The sequence below is a fragment of the Brassica napus genome, chromosome C1 (genome assembly GCF_020379485.1).
Source record: "Brassica napus cultivar Da-Ae chromosome C1, Da-Ae, whole genome shotgun sequence".
Classification (NCBI taxonomy): Eukaryota; Viridiplantae; Streptophyta; class Magnoliopsida; order Brassicales; family Brassicaceae; genus Brassica; species Brassica napus.
In genome coordinates this window covers 1457324-1475082 of record NC_063444.1, presented here as the reverse complement: position 1 = coordinate 1475082, position 17759 = coordinate 1457324, and the positions used below count along the sequence as shown (strand labels likewise).

At 31.1% G+C, this 17759-nt stretch overlaps 2 protein-coding genes across 2 annotated transcripts; one reads left to right on the top strand and one right to left on the bottom strand.

Moving 5' to 3' along the window:
• The first annotated feature begins 6191 nt into the window (after positions 1–6191).
• Positions 6192–9200, top strand: LOC106448277 (aldehyde dehydrogenase family 3 member F1). Its single transcript, XM_013890212.3, has 9 exons — positions 6192–6599; positions 6983–7079; positions 7160–7366; positions 7454–7578; positions 7652–7756; positions 7835–8007; positions 8088–8178; positions 8505–8654; positions 8745–9200. Exons 1-9 carry the CDS (start codon positions 6339–6341, stop codon positions 8979–8981), a joined length of 1446 nt encoding a protein of 481 aa, XP_013745666.2. The 5' UTR covers positions 6192–6338; the 3' UTR covers positions 8982–9200.
• A 1690-nt stretch (positions 9201–10890) lies between these two features.
• LOC106370026 (protein SHI RELATED SEQUENCE 2-like) lies at positions 10891–13196 on the bottom strand. The gene is made up of 2 exons (XM_013810108.3): positions 12012–13196; positions 10891–11509 (listed from the first exon to the last, which is right to left on the bottom strand). Exons 1-2 carry the CDS (start codon positions 12541–12543, stop codon positions 11118–11120), a joined length of 924 nt encoding a protein of 307 aa, XP_013665562.2. The 5' UTR covers positions 12544–13196; the 3' UTR covers positions 10891–11117.
• Between the last annotated feature and the right edge of the window lie 4563 nt (positions 13197–17759).

Genomic DNA, 17759 nt, shown 5'->3' with positions numbered 1-17759 from the left:
AAAACATTTTTGTTTTTTATTGTCTTCAAATAAAGAATTGAATGTGTCGCCCAACTCCTCACCATAACACATGATAAATTGTAGTATAATCTGTTGACAAAAAAAAATTGTAGTATAATCTCTCGCCGGAACATCCATGGCAGTCTTAACCAATATAATACCCCTAGGCAAAACACAAAATATTAACATTTTTATAAATATTTTCTATATTTTTCTTCACTGCATTTTTTTTAACTTGAACTCTAAAACCTGAAGCTAGTGTTTTGAAAACTGGACCATACCAGCTGGTCGGACCGTGATTCGGCCATCTATTCAGTTCCGGTCTATACTAAAACCAGATTTGAGTTAAATTGGCAAATCCGGTCAAAAACCGGTAAAACTCGGTAAAACCAGTGATCAAGATTGATATTAAAATCCTATTTTTTCAAATTCAATTATTTTTTTTTAACTGCAAATTTTAAAAATATTTCATAAAAAATCATATTGTTTTCTAAGTATCTATCTAAATAAATTATTTTCATTATTTTATATTATTTTTAAAAAAAATATTTTTGTTTTCATATCATTTTTGGATTCTAATAATTATATAAAATTTTATAAAAATAACTTTATGTTATACGTATAATAGTTACTTAATATAAAATTTAATTAAAATTTAAAACCCAGTTGAACCAGTTGGACCGGTCTGACTATTGATCTAGTTACAATGCCGAATCAACGTCTGGTCTGGTTTTCAAAACACTACCTGAAACAAATAGAAAAAAATATCTCAAAACTAATAGTGAATGTACAGATTTTTTATTGTTTTGTCTTGTAATAAATAAATTAGGTTTACTTAATTATCTTTTTGATAATTTAACAGATTCGAATCAATGCTATTAAATTTGGAACATGTACGTTTGATATTAGTTTAGTCCAACAATTATTTTTAATATCAATATTACATCTACTGATAACTGTATTTACTTTAACTTAAAAATATTCTATAACTGTATTTACTTTAACTTTAAAACTAACTACGTTCTCTTTATATAAAGTTCTATAACGAAACCAGTTATGCTTCTTCCTGCAAAAGTCAGTTCGATCATTATTATTAACACTCAATTTTTCATGATTTAACCGAGTTGCAGAAATTCAGCAAAAAAAACAAAAACAGTATTGTTCTCAGAAATTATTCATGCAATTATTTGTAAACTATGAGTCTAAGTTTCATATTGGCAAGAAATTGTGCTCCTGTTCAACTGCAATGGTTGGATTATTGATTAACCTATTTACATATATATATCGTTCAAAAACATTGAGTGATGGGCAGTGAAATCAAGTTTATTAAAATCATTCAAGTTTTTGTGTGTTAAGATGTTTAAAACTGGATGATAAATAACAAATCTTCAATTTTGATGCATAAATGAAAAGGAAACATCAAAAATTTAGATCGATTACGTTTGCGGCAGTGGAAAAAAATTGCAGAAAGATAGAAGCCTTGATAAATGGAGAAGATAAAGTATTTACACATTTGCCATTAGTGAGAAAAAAAAAAAATCCAAAAAATCAGATCTTGCTGCGAACCCATATAATCTTTGATAACAGCCGTCTCTTTTACCACTAGACCACAATGGTTCATCCACTTTGGAATCGAAATATCAAATATACATATATATATTTTTTTGTAACAGAATATATTAAAAATTATTTTTTCAAAAAAATTGGTTCTGTTTTCGGTACGGGTTGGGTTTGATATTGGTTTGAGTACATAGGCTAAATCTAATAGATTATGAAACTTTAATTTTCGGATTGTTTTCGAGTCGGTTCTTTTTATACGAATATTCTTGATTAACTATGTTAGATATTTAATAAAAAATATAATATGTTGCAAACTTTTGGAATAAAATAAAAAAATAATTTTTAAAATGTATAGTTATGTAATTTGACATATTTAATATAGTTATCAAAAATTATATTAAATTAAATTATGATTACAAAAAAACATAAATACTTTTTTTTCTAAGGGCTTTACAAAAAAACATAAATACCAAAATTAAATTTCTCAAAAAAAAATTAAAACAAAAAGGCTGATCAAAATCTAGTGGACTTTTAAAACAACACAAAAAAATTTTGGATCCATAGAACCATGGTAAATGTCCATGTTGCCATGGATAAGAGCCGGGGCTGAGAACATGGTAAGCCGAATAGATATATTGGCGTAGACACTAATGAAATTCCTTGAATTGTAACAATTTGACTCGTATACAGTAGACTAACTGTGAACTACACCAACAGTCCAACACATAAAAGTATTGTATACTTCAGATAAAAATTAAAAAAAGGATGAGCTCCAAAACTAGTAAACTACTCGAACGTGCAAACACCTAATCTTTTATTTTAAAAGAAACATCTAATTTTTTACTCGAATTTCAAAATAATATCATGTTCACACGAATCATAAAAGCAACTATACATTAAAAATAACGATATAAAGATGATAGATTTCTAGCAATATAGGCATAAGTAGATTACAGAAAAGATATAATAAATACTCCATCCGTTCCTGAAAGTAAGATGTTTTAGAATTTTTATCTGTTTCACAAAAATATATTTTCTATATATTTAAGGTATTTTTTTATACTTTTAAAAAATATTAAATGAAAATATTTGAATCGATCAAATTTTATTGGTGAAAAGTTATTGAAAAGTATATAATAAAATAAAAGAAAAATTAAATTATAAATATTTATTGAATTCTTAATAAGCGTGAACACTTTAGAAAATCTTACTTTCGAGAACAGGGGAAGTATATCACTAGTAGCATAGGCTTTTCTTTTTTATCTAACATTATATTGATTATAAAATAAATCTACTAAATTTCAATCAAATGGGAGTTTCGTCTAGTGGTATGATTTTCGCTTCGGTTGCCAGAGGTTCTGAGTTCGATTCTTGGAACACCCCTTATCCCTTACTTATTAAAGGAGGAACATTCGTAGAAATAAACTTTGGCCTCATGTGTTTATTACATGAGTGTAATTTCCTATGTATCTTCACCTCATGCACTCTCACTAACTTAAAAAAAAAACCCTTTGTGAACTAGAATAATTACAACCAAATGCCATTTGTCATATACATTATACTATATGATGATTACAATCCGATTTGAAAAAAAAACTGGAATTTATGACAGGCAGAATATTAACTCTTTTGTAAAAGGTAACAAAATAAATTCGACATCTATCAAATCGTTTGGTTATTTGGTCAAATCTTAGAGTCAAGATTCCTTTATATTTGTTTCTTTCTTAATTGTAAAACTTTCCAATTTTTAAAATATAGACTAAAAGTTAGGGATTATTAGTACTAAATGTAAGAGAGTATTCGTTTGTTTGGAATTTGGGTGAAATTAACCCTGACTATAGGGTACTATATATAAATCACGTGATCTTCCTCACCCACCCCACTTCAATAAAATTGCATTGGTCATTTTACTTAATCACACATGAAATGTGACCATATATTGAAGTAGTTTATTATTATGTTAGAATCATAATCATAATCATAAATTTTCGGTCCGGTTATATATAACGTGGACTATAAGCTATATATATAACGTGGATTTTGCTAAATATATATAACGTGGACTATAAGCTTATTTCCGGTCTGGTTATCTGCAATGCAAAGATCTATCTATTTTTTAAAAAATGTCATATATTCCGGTAAATATAAAAATCGTAAATATAAAAATCTATTTAAGCGGACAGTATTTGTATGAAAATTAATCAATGAATCATAATCATAAGTCTTGAAGAATATTTAAAATTAATGAATGTATTTAACTATATATGGCATTATTTCCTGTTATATATTCACAAATTAGGAGTCAAAGAAGCATTATAGAAATTTTTTGACTCAGACCAGTATATATATATGGAAATTGGAACAATTTGTAAGTGTCTAACACCAATTCAGACCAATGATTTGTTGAATAATTATTTTCAGAGTTGATCATGTATTTTAATTTCGTCAATTACGTCAATAAGTATTAATATATTTATGGAGACTGATTATTCTCCGCAAGAGTAATTGTTGTATCAACAAGTAATTGAAAAACTAGACTAAATATGGATAACGTATTTACACAATCGTAATGACTCAGTCCGGTGCGGTTTATATAGGAAAGTAACTAATAATTTTTCAAAAATATTATGGTAAGTCAATAAATATACAAATAATATTTTTAATTTTTTTGAATGCTTATAATCTCGCGGAACAAATTTCTTGATGTAATCTTTATGCACTTAATCCTACCAATTATAACTATATATATCATACATAACTTTGACACACCGTATCACAATCAACTTGCTACAAAACAAGCATATAAAATTTGAGAGCTATGAATTTCATCTCTGACTTTTTATTCAAAGAAAACCAGGAGAAAGTTTTATCAGTTTTTTTTTGTTTCTTTATAACTTATTTCATCTAGCATTTTATTATCATGTTGCCTACGTTTAATTTTATTGTATATTCATAATTTATATTATGAAAATAATAATTCTATTTCTTATTTTTTGTTTTATATTAAATAAATAATAAATTTATGTAAGTCCTTCTTATTTTTATAGATTTAATTCCATGCAATATACTAGAGTTTGGTTATTTGGTCAAAATAAAAAGGAAACACAATTGAATTTCAATATACTCGATGCAAACTCGAGTTTCCAAATTATAACCTACGCTTAATTGGTCAAAATATTAAGGAAACACAATAATATTGTTAACATATAAAAGGAAACAAAATTCAAAGAATCAAAATACTTACTTTAATCGATAGGGAAGTATTTCTGATATATTTTTGGCGTGAACAACACGGATCTTATAATACATTAAATATACAAATTAATTTTAATGGCCATCGCATATAAATTTATATTTACATACTAAAATTCCTCGCTATAATCCGTACTTTCTTACATATATTTTTTTTACTATGCCTTTAACTTTTATTATGTCTACATATTAAAAATTATAATATTTTAATAATCTCCTCGTTCCGCGCATGGCGCGGATTATCACATAGTTTTTTATATTGCTCTATCATATTTTTTTTCCCTCTAGATTTTTGTTAACACAATAAAATGCGTATAATACGGTGGTTCACTTACCTGGAAAAGTAACGTTTACATGACTAATTAGCCCAATGGGCTTAAGCAAACATAATTAAAACTATAATTTATATGTATATATCATTTTCTCCGGAAATAAACATTACACTATGGGTATCTATGGTGACCAAGGAACGACGAGAAATAATGTATATTCTAATGTTTTAAAAAAAATTATCATTCACAAAGAATTATTCTCTCTTATTCCCTTTTATTTTTTTTTTTGCAGAGAATTAAATAACAAAATTATTCCTCGTTAAATTTGAGAAGGAATAATCATTCCTTTTCATTCTTGCTATTTTATTCCTGTACATTATTTTTTATTTGTTCCTCTTGTTTCCCGAATGGTCACTAGTCATATGTTTTTAGTTTGTTTTTAGACCAGATCGGATTAGTTTTATGACTATTTTTACCCCAGCCATCACCTGGGCCGGATCTGGGCCAAGCCCATTGAAACATTGGTCTTAGGTCTCCAAAAAATTTATACAATTTTTATATGGATAAAGACTCTCAAATCATCACAATTTTTTTTTTTATAAATGTTCTTAAGAAATGTTTAAAGCCCCTATATTCTAGGATCCGGCCCCGGCCATCACCGCACTAGAATAATCACAGATCTATTGATCCAAAATATTATTCACTAGACAACCTAATGAAAGTAGTACTGTTGGCGTTTCCAAAATTATTGAAGTTTCCCAACTATATTTATGTTAATCGTATCATCCATGCTACTACTTTATTCAACACAAAAGTAAACTAATACAACTTCATAGCTATGAATTTGATATCACGAGCAGTGAAGCATTTAATGACCGGTGCTACTAACCAGTAACCTGACGTTCGGAATTTATTAGGTGAGACAATATAGACACCAATTAATGTCACCGATCCATACTATAGTCTTTGTAGAAAATATCTAACATGTTACATGTGAAAACTCAATAAGTCTGATCAACTTGTATAAAGATCTAATTCAAAGATATTGACTTTCACGTTCATGATAACGATTTATTAACCTTAAGACATCAGAACCTAATTTAATGTTTACCTTACTATTTCCACTTTTAACGACCACCTATAAGTGGTTGAAACACTCTAGCTCCGAAAGAGGCAATAAAAGAAAATAAGCAGCGAGTTTTTTAACAACCAAACTCTGCTTCAGAAAAGATTAGAGAGTTAGCGAGAGAAGCCATGGAGGAGATTGTGGATCAGAGCTTGAGAGAGATGAGAGAGACGTTTGCGAGCGGGAGGACGAGGAGTGTGAAGTGGAGGAAGACACAGCTCGAAGCTATAATAGAGATGGTTAAAGACAACGAAGACAAGATGTGTGATGTTCTGTTTCAAGATTTGGGTAAACACAGTACTGAAGCTTTCAGAGATGAACTTGGCTTTGTCATGAGATCTGCTACTACCGCTTTAAACTGTCTTGATAAGTGGGTCGTTCCCAAAAAGGTAAGAACCTTACAATATGCACATATTTAACAACTGCAGTATGATATAATATGGTTTCCGGATTAGGAAACTCAACTATCTTGAAAATTTGCAAGAAATACTCCATCGGTTTCTAGCTGATCATGTTTTAAAAAAAAATTGTTTCAAAAATATATTTTTAATACATTTATATTAGGTAAATTATAGTAATTTTTGAAAATAATAATTGTATTTATTATACTTTGAAACTGGGGAAAATAGTTAAGAACAGAAAATAATATATATATAATAAAAAAATAATATGTTTTTTTTAATGTCTGAAAACATCAACATACATTTTTTAAAAATTAGGGAATATTAAACTTTTTTTTTTTGATAATTGTTTTCTTGATGCCAAAACACAGAGCGACCTTCCTCTGTTGTTCTACCCATCAACTGGGAAAGTGATCTCAGAACCGTATGGGACGGTTCTTGTTCTGTCTAGCTGGAATTTTCCTATATGTAAGATTTCAGATCTTGAACCACTTCCATGTTTTTTTTAATAGAGATAAATTTGTAACGTAGCTATTGTTTGTGGTCAGCTTTGTCTTTGGACCCAATGATTGGGGCAATATCAGCAGGAAATACCGTGTTGCTTAAGGCATCTGAATTAAGCCCTAACGCATCTGCCTTCCTTGCCAAGACAATCCCGTCTTATCTCGACAACAAAGCCATCAAAGTTATTGAAGGAGGACCTGATGTCGCCACTATCCTCTTGAAGCATCAATGGGACAAGATCTTCTTCACTGGTATGATATAACTTAATTCACCCCTCAAGACTCGATGACTACTTGCTTTTCGTGGAGTTTACGTAATTTTTTATTGTTCGTTTGTAGGGAGTCCAAAGATTGGAAAAATCATAATGGCTGCAGCTGCAGACCATTTGACTCCAGTGACATTGGAGCTTGGTGGAAAATGTCCCACCATAGTTGATCACCACTCTGTCTCCAAGGACATGAAGGTATGTGTATTGGTCTGTTTTACCTGATCTTGAAAGTGTCTGAATTTTATATATTGGTGATGAGCATGTGTAGTCGGTTGTGAAGAGAATCTCTGGAGGGAAGTGGGGTTCTTGCAGTGGACAAGCTTGTATCTCTGTAGATTACGTTCTTGTCGAAAAGAGCTATGCGTCTACTCTAGTAAGTCTACACACAAGCGCAAACGCAAATGCTATTTCTGTATTATCTCTAAGAGTTTGGTGATTTTTTTTTCTATAGATTGAAATGTTGAAGCCGATGATAAGGTCTTTCTTTGGGGAAAACCCTAAAGAATCTGGATGTCTCTCTAGGATTGTCACCAAGAAACACTTTCAGAGATTGGCTCGTCTTCTTAATGATCCTGGTGTTCAAGCTTCAATCGTTTATGGTGGCTCCATGGATGAAGAGAAGCTGTATGCTTTCGGTTTAATCATGTTGCTTGCATCACACGAAATTAGTTCTATAAATCCTTTAACCTAAATTTGTTTGACAGGTATATTGAGCCAACCATCTTGTTGGATCCTCCTCTTGATTCTGAGATAATGAATGAAGAAATATTTGGCCCAATTCTCCCTATTATCACAGTGAGCATCTTTAATCTAACTCTATATTTTTCTCTATATTATGTTCTACATACATAATAGAGTTTTTAATATTTTTAGAAACATATATATTTAGAGATAAAAATAATATTTCTTTATATTTTCTCTTAAAAAACTATTATAAAAGCTATACAATGGAATAAATTCATCTTTATAATATAATTCCTCTCTTTTTGAACTTTAAATTCATCTAATTTAGAGAAAATATAGAAATGTGTTAGTGATATAAGCAAATATAACGTATTCAATCGTACAGATTACTGACTAAACTGAAACAATTGCTGATTATCTCCTCTGATGTAATGAAGTTACGTGACATCCAAGAAAGCATAGGGTTCATCAAGTCAAAACCAAAGCCACTTGCCATCTATGCATTCACCAAGGACGAGAACCTTAAAACTAGAATCTTGTCTGAAACATCTTCCGGAAGTGTTACTTTCAACGACGTCATGATCCAGGTATATATAATATGTAGAGCTTGATTTTTGACTCTGGTTTAAGACAATTTTAGAATTTTTTTATATCTTCAAGTGTTATTGTAATTGCAGTATATGTGTGATGCGTTGCCCTTTGGAGGAGTGGGAGAGAGTGGAATAGGAAGGTATCACGGGAAATACTCATTCGAATGTTTCAGTCACGAGAAGGCAATAATGGAAGGAAGCTTAGCAATGGATCTTGAAGCTCGATACCCTCCATGGAACAGTTTCAAGCTCACCTTTCTTAGACTCGCATTTCGTGAAGCTTACTTCAAGCTTGTCCTCTTTATGCTTGGTCTTAAAAAATAAAGTCAGGGAATGAGGAAGAGAGACACACGCGTAAACACAATATACACATATATATATGAAATTGATCCATATCACTTTATGTTTGATTTTCATGTCTTCACCTAATAAGTTTGATTCAACTGTCATTCAAGCATTGATTTTCATATCTACACCTAATAAGTTTGATTGAACTGTTATTCAAGCTTGAGATATTATATATAGTAGTTTTTTCACATCTAATATATTTCTACCGTGATATATTCTTAGTAAACCCGGTTAAAAGTAAATTTAACGAATAATATATTAGTATTACGAAATTCTGATTGCAAGATAACCGCTATTCAAAAAATATAGGCAGTGGCGAATTAGATAGTAGTGGAATTATACTTTTTGGTTAATGAGTGAAATAATATACTTGGATGAACCATTTTACTAGTTGACAAAAAAAAAGGATGAACCATTTTACTAGAAAATGTATGAATAATGTGATACTTCAATACTCAATATTCATCTAGAAATATTGGTATTAAACTATTAATAAATGAACCACTCAACCGTATACCTGTATATATACACATACACATTAATATACCTACATAGAGTCGTGTATATGTGAGTAAAGGTATACGAGTGTTGTCCAAAGAAAAAGCTGAGAAAAGTATGGGCACACACCACAATTATAGGTTACTGCATCACTGAGCCAGTTTCTTTCATCCCCACCCTAAGTAAAGAGCTCTACCAAAACCCTAGCTAGCTTCTTCTTTTTCTTGGTTGATTGGTATATACGTTCCCCTTACTTGCCCCTCTTCATATCCAACCTCTGCAACATTCCTCATTATTATTAATTTTATCTTTACTTCTGTCTGTCTCTCTCACTCTCTCTCTCTTTCTCTCTCTGGTCATGTCTTATATGTATCTTCTTGAACTCAAATCCAACCAGAAACCATATCTCTTTTCGTTGTGTCCTTCACTCTTGGAGAGTTCACAATCAAGGAGCATGGGTGACTTGTCAGACAAGGTACGCTCCTAAACTACGTGAACTTGAGGTGATCTAATCGTTTCTTTGTTTCCCTTTCTTTAGTGTTACATATATACATGTCTATTTTCAGAAAAATAGGATTAAATTGGCTATTTATATATTGATATGGTTTCCTAACTTCGGGTGAATATGTGTGTGCGTAATAAGATTAACAAGAAACGCTTACAAAATCGATGAATAAGTCTTTATACTGAAAAAAATTTAACTGATAGCTTCTTCTTTTTTGACACCTAACTAATAAGTAGCTTCTATTCTTCTATCACTGAACGGGATTTCGTGAATTTTTTAACTGATGATTTCGTGATATGTATGCACATCTTATGGCGGATGTATTATTTAGTCTCTTGCATTATCTAAAGTAAGTAACACTAGTTTAACTAATTATAAGTAGTATAAGTAACACTAGTTTAACTTATAAGTAGGAGCTTTCATTAAATCTTATGAATAAGAATAATACATAATGATAAACTCTAAAACTAATTGCCTTGTTTTATTCACCAGTGCTCTAACCATAGGCACGTGATGCAAGAAGAATTTATATAAATCCACGAGTTGTTCCCTTTTTATAAATTTTCAAACACCAATTTATTGCGAACAAGAACACTGAAAGACGAATTGACGATATATAGGACCGGCGGCCAGTACGATAATCGTAACTTATATTTTGAAAATATTTGCCCTCATTTGCTTTCCTGTCGTTATCACTATTTAATTTACTTTAGTTAGTTTACCTTTAAATTTAGATAGACTTCAGTCTACCTTATGAAAATATTAAATTTATCCAATATTATAACATAAAGAATCTCTCGTGTTTATCCAATGGGAGAAGCAACCGGCAACATAGGCATAAACATGGAAGAAAAAACGTATCGAGAACCAAAAAATTACATGTTTGCATAAACCACGAATACTCAACATTTATAAAAAAATATCCATTACCGTACAATTGAAATATAAAATTAAACACATACATTACACACAAATAAACAAACATGCAGATGTGAACCGATTTGCAATATCGTCCATGTAGTATATGATTGATAAAAAAAATCACAAAACAACACATTATATATATAGAATCAATATTTTTTTTAGAAAAACTCGAGTTCTTGATTTATTTAAGATCTTGGTGGGTTTTGATAGAATTGCGTACCTGGTGGCACGAACATAGTCGCCATGTTACTGGAATAGTAACCACTCGAATTAGGATCTACAAACATCGTCGACGATCCTCCTCCACCACCAGCTATTGCCGGAGTATTAATTGGATTTCCACCACCTGCAGATGAGCTTTGATGATCGCTTCCGCCACTACCACCACTCGCGTAGCTGCTTTCAGGGCCTTGGTCATATAGAATCCCTTTGAAGAGATGACCTCCGATGTTCACGGTCGTTTGATAAGCGTATTGACCATCATCTTCTTCGTCGTCTACGCCGCTCATTTTTACACACTGGAAAAGCGCATCCGAGCTCACTTCGGGCGGAAAAATTGCCTCCCCCATTTCTAACCCTAAAAACATACACACATCAAGTTTTAACAGCAACACAAAAAAAAAAAAAACAACGCACATAAACAATACATTCTTGTGACAGTGTAGTTCAGGTTAAATTATATATGACTCCTTTCACAGCTAGTCTAATGTTTTTTTTATCAATTTTTTTTTTGAAAATTGCAGACATAAACGGAATTGACAGTTTAAAAATGTTTTTTGATAGGAAAATCATAAAAAATTAGAATGTTGTATTTCTAAAAATGTAAAAAATAAGACTAAGTAGTAAATGGAAAAACAAACACAAATAGTTAAGTGTAGAGTAAAACTATATTACAAAATATAGTTTTACTCAACACTAACTTATGTTACAGTCATTCTAAAAGTTTTTTTTTCTCGAATAAATTTAACATTTATTCAAAAAAAAGAAGTACAACTATCTAAAATTATTCGAACAAAACACGGTTGAGATTATGGTTTTAATCAAAAAATTAATAAAACAAATCTGATCAGACTAATAACCTGCTGAGTCGGATGGCGAGCGAAAGGAGGATGTTCCCGGAAGAGTAGCATCCCTATGACGTTTAGGGACACTGGAACCGCTGCCTCCAGATGTGGACATATGAACCTGCTGCTGTCTCTCACGGCGTCTGGCAACGGGGATCCACGTGCTCCTCACGTGAGTGGAACAATCGAAGCCACGGCTCTTACAGCAAGTCCTACAACGCATGTGAGTGCAATCTTTCTTGGCTTGGTTCCCACAATCCCGACAGCTTATGGTGATGGATCTTGATGATGTGGCTACATCACAGACGTCGATCTGATGACCTGGATAAAGATCCAGGCTTTGGTGTTGTGGTTGTGACTGATGATGATGCATGAGAAGCTGCTGCTCTGGTGGAATCTGCCATAGGCTCGAGCTTGGGTTAATACTATTGGTGTTTGTATTTGATCTATACCAAGCCCAATTTGTATTTTGTTGTTGTTGAGTTTCTTCTTCTTCGTATCCGTTGTTGTTGTTGTTGTTTCCTCCTAATGAAAACATCCCAGCCATTTTCTAATACCTAACACTTAAAACCCTAATCTTGACCCAATAGTATGCATACAACAAAAACCCTAATTACCATGAAATCCTTAAGACTCTTGTCTTCTTCTAATTATCACTCGTGGGTATTGCTTGCTCTTCCTATCCAAATTCCAATGCTTTCCAAGATCTATTTCTCTCTCGGAACAAAACAAAAAGTGTGTAGTGAGGTAGTTGAAGTGAGAGAAAGTAAGAAGAAGAAACAAAAGAGAAGAAAGAAAGAAAGAAGAATTTAAGCTGTCTGTTTATAAAATCTTTATTATTCTGCAACGCCGCCGTGGGGGTTTGAGCTTTCTCTTTCTTCTGCTCTGCTCATCCCCAGAATTTAAGTCCCTCTCTCTCTCTAACACTCTGATTTGGGCTTTTGAAGATTCTATGAAACCAAAGTGAAAAGCTTTTCTTTCCTCTTCTCACTTCGGCTTTGTCTAAGAAAACGCTTCTAGTTATGAGTGAACAAAAAAGTTCACCAAAAAAAAGTTCTTAACATATTTCACCAAAAAAAAAACAAAATATGCCCTTATGAAAGTAAATATCATTAAACAAAGACTCTCTCTCTCTCTCCCACTCTCCCCTAACTCAGAGTTTCAAACCCACGGGGGACGATCCACCGCTTCAAGCTTTCTTCTTCTCATCCCATGGACCAGAGTTCGCCACGTGGCGAATGGCATCTTAAAATGGTACAATGTAATTAACACATAATCTTACGTAGTCATACTTAATAGCACATGTGTCCGTACGTATTAATTGATCGTATTATTTATGGTTAATTTGAAATCTCACGAGATTATAAATCTTTAACGCTTAACTTATACGTTTTCGTTTTGTCCAATCTCAAAAAATATTAATTTCTCACCTAGATGCCTTAGTTAGGGTTCTCGCTTACTCTAACTTAGCTTTAATTATGATTTTCTTTCATAATTTAAACGATTTTACTTTTTGTTAAGGAAATTAAACTGTTACTTATTTATACACTACTAGGAGTTTTCCTGCGCCATGCGCAAAAATAGTAATTTTTAACATAACAATTTTTATTTCAAAAAAAAATTTTGATTTATATTTCAACATTATTTATTTATATTTTAACTTCAATAGTTATAAAAAATCATAAACATATTTTTGTAATCTTATTTTTTTGATTTGGTATAACTATTTAAATTTGATTTTATTTAAATTTCAATAAAGATAAAATTAGATTTTATAAAAATAGTTTTAATTATATTATTGTGTTTAATGAATTATTTATTTTAAATATATATATATATATATATATATATATATATCTTCCCATCTAATTTTAAATATATACATATATATATATATAAATATAAATTCTAATAAATTTGAGATTTTGTTTGTTTTAGTTAAACTGAAAAATCTTTTTGTTAATTTAAATGATGAAGATGAACAGATAAATTTAAATAGTGTTTAAATATTTAACTATCAATTTTTTTTGGATTAGTGTTACTTTATTTAGTTTATTTTTATTAATGTGAGATACATATATACATATATATTATTATTTTAATTGTGATATATGAATTATTAATATATTTAATAGTTTACCATAAATAAATATTTATATGGAAAATTGACATTAATGATGATATATGAGTTATTTTTATTACCTTATTTAAAATTCCTGCAAAAAAATTTAAATTTTTATAAGGAAATTTTACATCTCACAATTAATATGATGCCATGTCATTATTTTCTAAAACCATGTCATCTATTTTAAGTGTCATGTCATTTTTTTTCAGCGAGAATGATTGTAGTGACGACTTGTGTATTCACTTCGAAAATATAGTCTAGGGGACTAGAGTTAAGTAATTTATAAGCTTCTTTAACAAAAAGAAAACAAAGCAACCTTAGGTCTTTTGGATATCAAACAAAACGATGTTATAATCCGATACTACATTTATATTTCCTGATAATATATATACATATGGATGTCTATACTAAACGTAACTAATCTAGTAATCTTGTGATCAAATCAGGAAAACTCTTTTCTATTTTGGCTTAAGAAACGCCAAATCATGGTAGATAGATATAATCTATAAAAACAAATTCAAACTCATCGATGTTCTGCTATTTGTATTTGAGCAGCCTAGCGGTTTTTATAACACTACAAAACATTATACATTTTTTTGTTATCTATTTAAATACTATCATTCCTCTTTAATATTACTTATTATTTGTAGAATTAAGAAAACATTATTTTATAATCATGTTAATCTTTTAGGGTTGTCAAGTTCATGGTACTCTATGTAAGTCTTTTGTAATTAGGGATCTCTAACTGAAGCATAGACTAATGATATATCATATAGAAGGGTTGGAAATTTTTTGTTATTTAAGGCAACGCATCAAAAACTAATGAAAATATTATTACGAATGTAGTAAATTAATATTATTTATAATTATTTCAGAGACTAAAAATTAATGATTTGGTGAAGAATAGACCAATAATCAATATTATAAAAAATCATTTACAATATAATAGTTTACGGAAACAGAGAGATTCGGAGCAGTGAAAAGAGGTTCTCTTTTTATTGATTGTAACAAGTGAACATATTAATATTCGTTCTTGAGTAATTTGAATAGGCTAAAGAAAAAATTACCAGTAAAGATGCGAGGAAAGATGAAAAAAATGCATGTTACTCTTTGGACTCTCTGCGGCTATACAAGGGAACACTGCGCCACCTACGTGTACTTTTTTGTATTCCATTCTTTCTCCTGGAATTATATATAAATTTCTATATAAAAGACGACGCAAAATAATGTGTGAATAGGAATGAGATTGATACTATATCGTACTATGGTAAGATTTCTATGATTATATGAAATTGCATGCTTATACTACACAATTATGCAAACTACTTACTTTAATTCAGCATTAGGTAACTGACAAAAAAATCAGTAAACTTGCTAGATGAATTATAAAAGGTCAAATTGTAACTTATTTTTGTCATTATATGAAGTTTTTAAAAATTTGAAGTCATGATTGGAAATTTGAATATTACAAAATAACATATCATGAAAAATATGCAAAATGAGATGGTAGATCACTAAAAAAATTTTATTCCAAAAACAGTGATATGAAAGAAAGAATCGTTGTTAAAAAAAAAGAAAGAAAGAATCTCTTAATTTTTGTGTATCACTAAACTTGCTAGATGACTTATAATATGAGTAGGTATAAAATGTTAACGTTTCTATTAGAAAACTATATGTAAAATGGCCGACTAATTTCGTTATTTAGTAGCGAAGTCGCTAATGAAAACCACTAGTTCGACTTACATAGGACAATATATATATGGATTTGGATATCCCTAATTAACAGCCTTAATCAAAACTATTTTTGGTTGTTATATTTTTGGTTATCCAGAGCACTTCTAACTTGAGTAATAGAATGATTTTTCACGTTAAAAAAAAACAGCCTTAATCAAAACTTTTTGGTCAGTGGATCGCGTCTCCTTGCAGCCTCTAGGGAGGATCGGTCAGCGTCATATCAAGTCATCACATGTTTGATGCCCGAGCTACTAGACTTCACAACTCACCACAGAATATGTAAAAAATCTAAACTTGTATACAATTTGCTTTAAAAGGGCTATAGTTTAAGTAAATATGGCTATATATATAGTTGAATTCATACACGATGCTATCCGATGGATATATGCATACACTACAAATTCTAGGTTAATAAGTTTGAGGTATATTTATACAATGGAGTATGATTTTTGTTATCTGAACTAAATAATCTTTGTTTGAAATGTCAATACATCAACTAGGATTCTACAGTTCAAGATGTTGCGGTTGACCCAAAACTTGTTGAATTGATCTGCACTTTTGAGATCCAGAAAATTTGACCCACAGTCATTTTGGCCTCTATAAAACCAATGTTGTCACATCCTGATAGAACCAGAACAATATCAATAATGTTTATTTTGTTATTTGCCATTTTGGGTAATAAATAATATTGGACTCGTCCGCTTGACCAGATGCTCGGACCAAATTAAACCCTAAAAACCTAAAATTAAAAATGGCTATATTAGGATCGGACCGATCCAGGTTAGTCTAGTCCGAATGATCTGGAAATAAAATGCTACTTTATAATGGTAAAATTTAACCATTAAGTTTTTGAAATTAATGAAGAAAATAAAAGAAAAAAGTAAGAGAAAGGAATGATAAGTGGGAGAGGCCCGAGAAGAAGAAGAGGTTCGCTCTCTGTCCCTTAAACCTGTCGAGAAGTCTCTCGAGCCCAGTGTTTGCCTTATCATCTGCGTTGACTCTCTTATCATATTTTCTCTTCCTATAATTTGTATTTATTACTAGTTTATTTTGTATTATATTTTATGAATAAATAACCCATAGTGTCGCTTGGATGAGCGAATCGATGCAAGACGCTTGGATGAGCGAATCGATGTAAGACAAATAAAAGTTGACAGTGTCGTCTTTAGTTGAGGTTTTGGTCACTAAGTTGCAAATGTTTATTGTTAACGCAACTAAAATGTTTTAAGTTTTAACGTTGAAGTGAGGTGTTCCTAATCAGGTTAAGGCTCCGGTTCAATTGAAGTATGCTCCGGTTCAATTGAAGTTGTGGTTGAGCTAAACCATACGAGCACGTGAGTCCCGCATAGAGCTGCACTAAAATAACGAATTGTTTATATACTCGTATTACTCTCTTGATGTTGTAAGCTGATTGTGATATAACAGTATAGAGAGAGAGATAGAGATAAGATAGAGAGAGAAAGGCAAAAGAAGTAGATCGCCATTGTTGTATCTCGAAAGCTCAGTTTGAGCTAAGATCTCTATAGTGCAGTTGCTGGTACCGTCCAGCCCCGACGAGTATAGCGGCGATTCCTTATTGGAGGAGTGCGGTGAACTCCGAGTGACCAAATTATGTTTACGTTCTCTTTCTCTTCTTTATCGTTTCTTGCTTGTGTCATTGATCGAAGTCGTTAAGTTGAAATCAAGCTCGAATCCTAACAGAAGTGGTATCAGAGCCAGGTTCGTGAGCTTAGCGAATCGGCGAAGGAGGTGAATCTTTCAAGATCGATCGGTGATGGCAGGGACTAAGTCCGATATAGAAAAGTTCGATGGCGATGGTGATTTCTCGCTATGAAAGAGACAGATGTACGCTTTCCTTAGCGTCTCCGGTTTGAAAGATGTTCTGATCGAGAAGACGAAGATCG

What these genes read in the sequence shown, in the direction of transcription:
- LOC106370026 (XM_013810108.3), bottom strand. Translation starts at nt 12,543, where the DNA reads ATGGCTGGGATGTTTTCATTAGGAGGAAACAACAACAACAACAACGGA. An exon ending in CTCGCCATCCGACTCAGCAG is followed by an intron (nt 11,510 to 12,011) that starts GTTATTAGTCTG and finishes GTATGTTTTTAG; the next exon opens with GGTTAGAAATGGGGGAGGCA.
- LOC106448277 (XM_013890212.3), top strand. Translation starts at nt 6,339, where the DNA reads ATGGAGGAGATTGTGGATCAGAGCTTGAGAGAGATGAGAGAGACGTTT. An exon ending in TAGCTGGAATTTTCCTATAT is followed by an intron (nt 7,080 to 7,159) that starts GTAAGATTTCAG and finishes GTTTGTGGTCAG; the next exon opens with CTTTGTCTTTGGACCCAATG. An exon ending in GGACAAGATCTTCTTCACTG is followed by an intron (nt 7,367 to 7,453) that starts GTATGATATAAC and finishes GTTCGTTTGTAG; the next exon opens with GGAGTCCAAAGATTGGAAAA.